Here is an 8,663-nt window from a genome sequence, read left to right on the forward strand (position 1 = left end):
ACTCAAAGCCAACATAATGAAAGAAGTGTTCTGTTGAGTTCACAAGAAGTCACTAAATTACTTGGACAGTAAAGCATCAATAAAAGAAAATGTTTGCTAATGACAGTGACTTTATTATTACATTAACTGGTTTATAAATTAACCATATAGTTCACTTGCAATGTCTCACCATAGCCTTGGCAACATTGGGAGGAGGGAATCCTCTTAACAGGATGGAAGGCATCACATGACCACTGCAGAGGAAGTTCACGTTTGACCGTAGTTCTGTTTTCGTACCTAATTCTGTATTTTATGGACTGTTTTTGAGTGGTTAGAATTGGCAAATGCGAATCAGTCACCTTATTATGCACAGCTAAGCAATGCATATTTAGGGGGTGGTTTGCGGTGTTGGCCGCGTTCTGTTTGCACAGGCAGTAATAGCACATCACAAGACAAACAGTTGGGATATGTCTACGAATTGGTCACGAGTTACTTTCAAGGGGAAATGTAACAAAGTATCACGTCAGGTGAGTCACTGATGGTCGCGGAGCAAACACCTGACAGCTTGCAGTGTCTTATTAGGAGACTTACCAATTTTATTCTGAAAGATATTCTGCAAAGATGTCCTTTGAGGAAACGAAGTCGCGATTAGAAACTGCGGGGCAGGCTCATATTTTGCAGTTTTGGTCGGAACTATCTTTTGACGAGAGACATACCTTTCTGACCGAGCTGTCCCAGCTAGAACCTGGGGAATTGAAGGAGCATTGTCGACGTGCAGCCGATTCTGCCAACAGCCAATCGACCTCTCAGGATCTGCTTGACCAAAGGATGGAACCGGTGCCACCAGAATTTATTGGCAGTGTGCGGAAAACCGATCAAAAAACATTGATTGCTTGGGAGGATGAAGGTCTGTATGTAGTTATTCGTTCTGGTTAACTTAAATAGTAAGTTGTATTTTGTCAAATCGCTTAAAATTCATGGAGGTGTGAATTACTATCCTTTGCGTGGAAAATATTTACCACAAGGGGACACTCTTGAGGTAGGCTATAGCTCTATGTTTTTAAAATTTAGGAAGTTCAACTGAATGATTCCCTAAGTACCTACTGTGCACCCTTCTAATATGATTTGAATTATTTGAGTACTTTTTCAGTGTCCTAATAACACTTCCAAATAACATTTCATTTGAGTTTAATTTGGCCTGTTTCCATTAGAATGCTGCTACTTTGTCATTGTGTGTTTGTTTGTGCGTGTGTTTTAGGGTTTTTGCAGATTTCCAAGAGCAAAGTGGCAGTTTTACTCTTGGCTGGAGGCCAAGGAACAAGGCTAGGAGTGCCTTATCCAAAGGGAATGTACAGCGTCGGGCTTCCCAGTGGGAAAACATTGTACCGAATTCAGGCAGAAAGGATCCAAAAAGTTCAACAGCTGGCTGAACAAAAACATGGCTCAAAGTGCACCATACCATGGTGATGTATCCCATGATTGCTTGCTCAAACTCATTGTACCTACTGATTCACAATTAAGTTACTCCTCAAACAAGCTCATGCAGAATCACTTCAATGCTATCGATCCTTCTGTTGTCGTTCAGGTATATCATGACAAGCGAGTTCACTTTGGAACCCACAGAGAGGTTCTTCAAAGAAAACCATTTTTTTGGACTGAACCCATCTGATGTCTTCATGTTTGAGCAGAGGATGATTCCAGCCGTCACCTTTGATGGAAAGGTCATCCTTGAAAAGAAAAGTAAGATCGCCATGGCCCCAGGTTAGTAAAAAGATAAATGCTTATTTGTCCAAATGACTGTCCGAATGTCTGATTTTATACAAGACATATATTCTTTGAAACATTATAAGTTGTTACATGTAAAAAAAGAAGGCCAACTCACTGAAAAACTTGTCTAAGAACAGTGTTACATAGTGTTAATTTTCTACCGGCATGTGCAGTAAATGTATTACTAACAATTTGTGAACTTTGTGAACCTCCTGTTTGTCAGATGGTAATGGAGGGCTGTATCAGGCTCTTGTGGACAACAAAGTCTTGGAGGATATGGAGAAGAGAGGGGTGCAGTACCTCCACGTTTACTGTGTAGACAACATCCTAGTGAAAATGGCTGACCCTGTTTTCATTGGCTTCTGTGTGCAGAAAGATGCAGATTGTGGTGCTAAGGTAGTGTGTCATGCATTGACCCCCCCCCCCCCCCATCCACACACACACACACACACTGCATTTGCTGATGTCTGTCTTGCTGATATCAAGAATCATTGGCCTGCACTTGGGTCAAGGAGAAACACTGAAGCGTGATATACTTCCTCTTGCTCATGTGGTTGCTGCTTGCAACATTTGAGAAACCAGGCGTAAGTGCCTGAGCACGGAGCGAAACATTGGCGAGGGGCAGGGAGAGCAGCACTTTAGCTCTATGAGGCCTTGTGTCCTAAAGACAAGTACCGTACCATAACACTGCTACTGGCTGACTGACCTATGGTCTTTTGCATTGCATGTGCTGTCCTCACTGATGTTCCACATTGCTGGTGTAATAGGTGGTGGAGAAAGCCTACCCAGCAGAGCCTGTAGGGGTGGTGTGTCGGGTGGATGGGGTGTACCAGGTGGTGGAGTACAGTGAGATCCAGCCTGAGACAGCAGAGCTGAGGGGACCAGGAGGTGAACTGCTCTACAGTGCTGGAAATATCTGCAACCATTTCTTCACACGGGATTTCCTAAAGGACATAACAGAGTGAGAGGGCAATTGTGATATATTTTCTAAATTTGAATTTATTTGAATGCTTTAAGTTTGATTGAAACAATAGCCAACTATTCCACTTACTTGTTACACTATTACCATATCCTAGGGAATGATTTATGTACTGGCATCTTTCGGATAGATGCTAGTAAATCAATAATATTCCAGGAAATGGTCATGGAAAGACTTTCCCCCGCAAAGGATGTGAAATAAAAAAAGGGCAAGATTGTCATTTGATAATTAGGTCTTTTTCTGTCCTTTTCTCAGGAACTTTCGGGGACAGCTGAAGCAACATGTAGCTTTGAAGAAAGTTCCATTTGTTGATAAAGAGGGCAACCAGGTCAAGCCAACCAAACCCAATGGAATCAAAATGGAGAAATTTGTCTTTGACGTCTTCCAGTTCTCAAGGTGTGTATTCTGTATGTAAATAAGAATAGAAACAAGCTTTGGGTGCATGAAATGTGTTTTAATGACACAGGGGTGAAATACAGGTACTAGTGTTAATGTGTTTTGTTATCAGGAAATTTGTGGCATTTGAGGTCCTGAGAGAGGAGGAGTTCTCTCCCCTGAAGAATGCTGACGGGGTGCCTCTTGACACTCCGACCACGGCGAGACGCTCTCTCCTTGCTCAGCATTACCGCTGGGCTCTTACAGCTGGGGCCAGCTTTGTAGACAGCAGTGGAGAACCCATTCCTCCGAAACACAGGTTAGACCTCCACAGAACTTTGCTGAAGGGCTTTGCAAAATAATTATCGTTAAGCCAAAGCCCTATAAAAGTCACTTCTGATACAGATCTAATTCTTTTCTAGTGGCCTTAAAAATGATCTTTGAAGAGTTTGATTACAAATAGCTTGGTCAGATGTAAGTCGCTCTGAATAAAAGGCCAATTGATAAAACTTAATAAATGTAAGTTAAATCCAGTGAAACCAAGTGAAATATTTTACCCCCTCTTAATGAAAATAGTGTCAAAGTAATACTACTTCTGCAAACCAGTCAGGTATTCATTTACTGAAGATCCTCCATGATTATTTTTCTCATAATAACTGGGATCTTTATAGATGTATATAACCTATTTTTAGAACAACAACTGCCAATGGTTTTGTAGACATGATCAGTGTCATGAAAGATTGATCTGTTTGTTATGCTCACTTCAGTTTGGCCTGTGATGAAGATCCGCCTGCAATGTGTGAGATCTCGCCGCTAGTCTCCTACTTTGGTGAGGTAAGATGGTTAGCTATCGCTTTGCACCTCATAGGGCTTTGGCTGACCTCTGGGGGAAACGAGAGTCCCGAGATGCCATTTGAGCATCTGTTTCTCATAACACACAAGGATTGTGTTCCCCCACTGAACTGGTGTAGAGTTGGCTGGACCCACACACAGCACAGTGAAATATTTCCCTTACTTTCTCTCTTCTTTCTTTTAGATTAAATAAGTGCTTGTTATACTTGTGTTCACAAAATACATTTATTACATTTCTATTAACATGACAGATGCTTAATGTGATTGTAGTTTGATATACCTCGTCAAAATGTACTTCCCATCGTAGGCAACTGTAAGCATGTATCATGTATGGGGCTCACAGCATCCTGTTAGGGTTTTGATTTGCAGTCAGGGGAAGAGTGGTCCATATGGTGATTTACTGTGCTCTTAGGGGGCCCCTGATGGCCACAGACGCAGTGGAGCTACAGTATGCTCAGACCAAGGAAAAAGGGGTAGAGTAACAGCTGTGCCTCTCAACACTCACACAAACCTCTTCCAACCCACCTATCCCACACTCCCTGCCCTGTCTCTTTTTTCCTCTCTTTCTGTTTTAAGGGTCTCGAGTCCGTGTTGAAACAGAAAGCCATAAGATCCCCTTTTGTTCTCGATGGGAAGATGCCCTGACCTGACCTCACGTTCAGCGACGAATGGCACGATGAAAGACCAGATACACCAGCCCACATACAGAAATGATGTAGCCTATAGGCTATCTGAGGCATGCTCTATAAACAAACAAATATAAATGGCGGTCCTTAAATGTTTACATATAAGGGGTTGATGTTCTTTAGTGTACTGTATTCCATTTTCACATAATTGGACTGTTGTCCATCCAGCCTATTTTACTGTCTCTGTTTTATACCTTTTTATTTGAACTTCACATGGCATGTCTATGCCACATTATAATGGTTAGGCTACATCTTCACAAATAGCCATATCTTGAATTAAAACCTCAGAGAATTCATTAAAGCTGATGATTACACTTCATTTTGAGTATGAATTTATTGAAACATGCAACTAAAGATGGACTGAAATACCTTGTGTTTACCCTTGGGCAATGAAAACTGAACTAGAGCCAGAGAAAATTTGATGCGGTCAATGCTGTCCATTGTGACTTTTATATATTTATTTCTCTATTAAAAATAGCGTTTCCCTGTTAGGACCCCGTAGTTATTTTAGGTCACGTGGACAGAGTTGTCCAATTGTAGCACTTCATCCCACTGAGCGACAGCGGAACCGAACAATAATATAAACAAGCTTATTAGAGCGAAAAATGAAGTCGAATGCAGCTGGGGCTCTGATAAAATTGCCCACTCCGATGTTTTGAGCGTTCTGTTTACCAAATAATCTAGCTGAGAGAGTCAAGCTGTGCCAGTTCGCCAGAGTAAATTAAAAAGTTGACTTTTTGAAAACCACTGGGGCTGTTTGTCAGGGCTAACGATATTTACGCGATGGTTAGCGTTAGCTTGCTTGCTAAATTTGGTTGAAAAAGAGGTTTATAATGTAACCCAATGTTAGCTGAACACGTCTTGTTATTCCATTTTTATTGTTAACGTGCCATGCATGATGCATGGGCAATTATGCAATCTGTGTTCATTGTAAATGGTCGCAAGTCGCCTTGCTTGGCAGCTTGTAAATGTAATTTAACACATGAATAGTTGGTTGCCAGTGTAAGGTTAATTGTCTAAGTATGCTAGGATGTTCAAAAATGTGTTCGGGTCAGGATTTCTTGTTAGGACTGCACACGTTATTCTGACATGGGTGATAACGTTGATTCTATTTCTGCACGACACCGGTAAGTAGATGTGTGCATGCTAGTATGGTTAAATGATTTATAAAGTTAGGCTACCTGTCGCTCGAAAAGATCAAGTCTAATGAAATGTTTTTTAAGTACCTTTACAATTCATCACGTTGTTATACGTGTTTTGATGCCATAATGAGACGGTGGGGATTATTATTCCTCATTATTGCAGACCTGAGAAAGCAAGAGGAGACCGGGGAGCTCGTCAAACCGGTGCTTTTCGTACTGCTGGTTCTGGTGTCGGTGCTTCTCTATTTTGCTGTGTCGCTGATGGATCCAGGCTTCGTTCTCTCTGACGACAGCGACGTCCAGGTATGTCACAACATATTGGTTACATTGACAATATAACATAACATTGAAGTGTTAATTCAAGGTTTTGCACCTCAGTTTACCCTGGGCGTCACAGAAGAGCAACAAGACATGATCCCCCACACACCAAAGTCTTTAAGGCTCCGTCGTTGTGGTCATTGCTTATTGCAGGTATTTTAAATGTGTTATTACCGGTAATTGTCATTTATGACTCAATTACTTGTGTAGGACTGTTGCCTCCTCCACTTTAATAGGCAATTAATTATTTATTATGAAACTGATCCTGTAAAGAATCCCTTACTGATTCTCATATGAATATAAATGAATATTACATAGATGTGTTGACATGACCTTCTATTACCTCCTCCTGCATCTGAGCAGCAGCCAATGAGGTCCAAGCACTGCCAGACATGCCAGCACTGTGTACGGCGCTATGATCACCACTGCCCGTGGATTGAGAACTGCGTGGGTGAGAGGAACCACCGTTGGTTTGTGCTCTACCTGGCCATTCAACTCCTCGTCCTGCTGTGGGGGTTTCACATGGCCTGGTATGTCTCATGCCATGGAAAAACATTGTATTGGTAGTCTGCTGTCTTCTCCTTGTCTACCTTATCACAGTAATGGAAATGATTCATGCCTGGCATATGAAAAAAAAGGTCCCAAATAGCAAATTACAGAATTTGAATTGAGGACTATAAAGCTCAACCAGGCCACCTACTGTATAAGTAGGTCTATGAAAGCTGCTTTTCTGAAGTGATGCTAGTAACCAAAGACATAGAGAACACTCACAAAGATGACAGATGATCTCTGTGTTTGGGTCTACAGTACGATACTAGATTTTCTTAAATGAATATGCTGTACTGTATTAAAACCCTTTACCCTGATGCCTATAGCACAAGTTAACAAAGAAGCTCATCTTATTTCCAATTTTGTGTTTTGACTTGTTTGAAGCTGTTCAGTTCATCAGCCTTCTCTCCCTCTCTCCTGGACTGGTGTAGGTCTGGCTTCGCCTACGCCTCCACCTGGCAGCTGTGGCTCCGGACCAACAGTGTCCTGCTGGGGGCGGCTGCCCTGGTGGCGGTGCTCTCCCTGACCGTGCTGCTGTTGTTGGGCTCGCATCTCTACTTGGTGTCCCTCAACACCACCACCTGGGAGTTCATGTCGCGCCACCGCATCTCCTACCTCAAGCACTGCGGTGCCGACGAGAACCCCTTCGACCGCGGCACGCTGCGCAACCTCTGGGGCTTCTTCTGTGTGTGGGGGACGGTGGTGTGGGAGAAGGTGTACTTCCGCGAGGACAACGATCCCATCTGAAGGGAGATGTCTCGCGGTAATAAGTCAAATCCAGACTTCTGAGGAAAGCAAAGGCGTCTGTCCAGGTTTCCTCTTCTTTCCTAAAACATTTTTCGGCTTTTTGTGGAAGACGTTCTGTCTTTAAACAGTTTGAGAAGAAATTGCTGGAGCCCAGGGATCAATTAAGCAGACACACAAAGGAGAAAATTAGTACAAATGATGGTGTTGTTTGTTGTGCACTTTGCAAAATCCAAAAAGCTGCTGCTTTTGATGGATTCAGATTTCTTGTAACGATGGGTAGGGTTGGAAAAGGCAGGAAATAGCTGTCAAAAATGACTTATTTGGCACGTCTCTGTATGCTACAGATAATTACTGCCATGAGCACAGATACAGAACCATATTAATCCAGCACACGCTTTTAACAGTTTGGCTGTGTGAACAAGGTCTTTTCTGGTCGTTTCAGAATTGGCTGATAACCGTTATAGTTTACCTGTAAAATGTGAAGTGGTTGAAAACTAGTTACCATAATATAAGCTTAAAGCTGCCTTGCTAGGATGAACAAACAGGGTCTTGATAGAATCACAGCCAGCAAATGGCAAGTCAGCTGTCAAACTGTACATTTTATCTGAACAGAAAAGACTGAAACGTTTTCTATAATTCACAAGCCATTACTTACATTCCTACATCTTTGAAAACATTTTACAGTAATGTATTTTTTCATCAGAAATTGTGTACGGTTGTGAGTTCCTCAATCTTACTTGTTGTGAGACCAAGACAAAGAAAATCAATCTGTACCAAATCAGCTGAAACCCCACATAAACAGAACAAATTCACTTTAGATATTTATGCATATCTGTGTTCCGTAAACTCTTCCAGTTTCTCTCGCAAGCATGAGGCCACTTATACCAGCCTAGTATGGAGTGCATGTAGATTAGAAATCTGAGACTTTGTGGAGAAGAACAGAAATGCAGTCTGTGGTGTGTTTTTTCCTTCATATTAGACAGTTGAACTTCCCTTCTGTGCAATATATCAGTCATTGAGATTTGAGTGAAAGCAATAATTGCAATGTTTCTTATCCTGTTTTGCTGTTTGAGTAACTTTGATAGATTTTGCACAGTGTTTTGCATCATTGATATTTGTGTTTGCTATCTAGTTCAGTTTGTCTTTATGCAATATTTCATGGTGGTGCAATATTTTACTTTTTTAAAACAAAATTTCAGTATTAATAAACTGAACATTATTAGTCAAGATGTGATTTATTTGTGAAAATACATTCATCCCCTTTATGAA

At 41.6% G+C, this 8,663-nt stretch overlaps 2 protein-coding genes across 2 annotated transcripts; both read left to right on the forward strand.

Moving 5' to 3' along the window:
- Positions 1-228: 228 nt before the first annotated feature.
- uap1l1 (UDP-N-acetylglucosamine pyrophosphorylase 1, like 1) lies at positions 229-4,957 on the forward strand. Its single transcript, XM_042059646.1, has 9 exons — positions 229-886; positions 1,238-1,442; positions 1,565-1,740; positions 1,970-2,142; positions 2,514-2,707; positions 2,981-3,121; positions 3,234-3,419; positions 3,868-3,934; positions 4,529-4,957. Exons 1-9 carry the CDS (start codon positions 601-603, stop codon positions 4,595-4,597), a joined length of 1,497 nt encoding a protein of 498 aa, XP_041915580.1. The 5' UTR covers positions 229-600; the 3' UTR covers positions 4,598-4,957.
- Positions 4,958-5,058: 101 nt separating this feature from the next.
- zdhhc12b (zinc finger DHHC-type palmitoyltransferase 12b) lies at positions 5,059-8,566 on the forward strand. The gene is made up of 5 exons (XM_042059649.1): positions 5,059-5,765; positions 5,944-6,083; positions 6,159-6,251; positions 6,462-6,628; positions 7,079-8,566. Exons 1-5 carry the CDS (start codon positions 5,669-5,671, stop codon positions 7,392-7,394), a joined length of 813 nt encoding a protein of 270 aa, XP_041915583.1. The 5' UTR covers positions 5,059-5,668; the 3' UTR covers positions 7,395-8,566.
- The last annotated feature ends 97 nt before the right edge of the window (positions 8,567-8,663 follow it).

The sequence above is a fragment of the Alosa sapidissima genome, chromosome 13 (genome assembly GCF_018492685.1).
Source record: "Alosa sapidissima isolate fAloSap1 chromosome 13, fAloSap1.pri, whole genome shotgun sequence".
NCBI lineage: Eukaryota > Metazoa > Chordata > Actinopteri > Clupeiformes > Clupeidae > Alosa > Alosa sapidissima.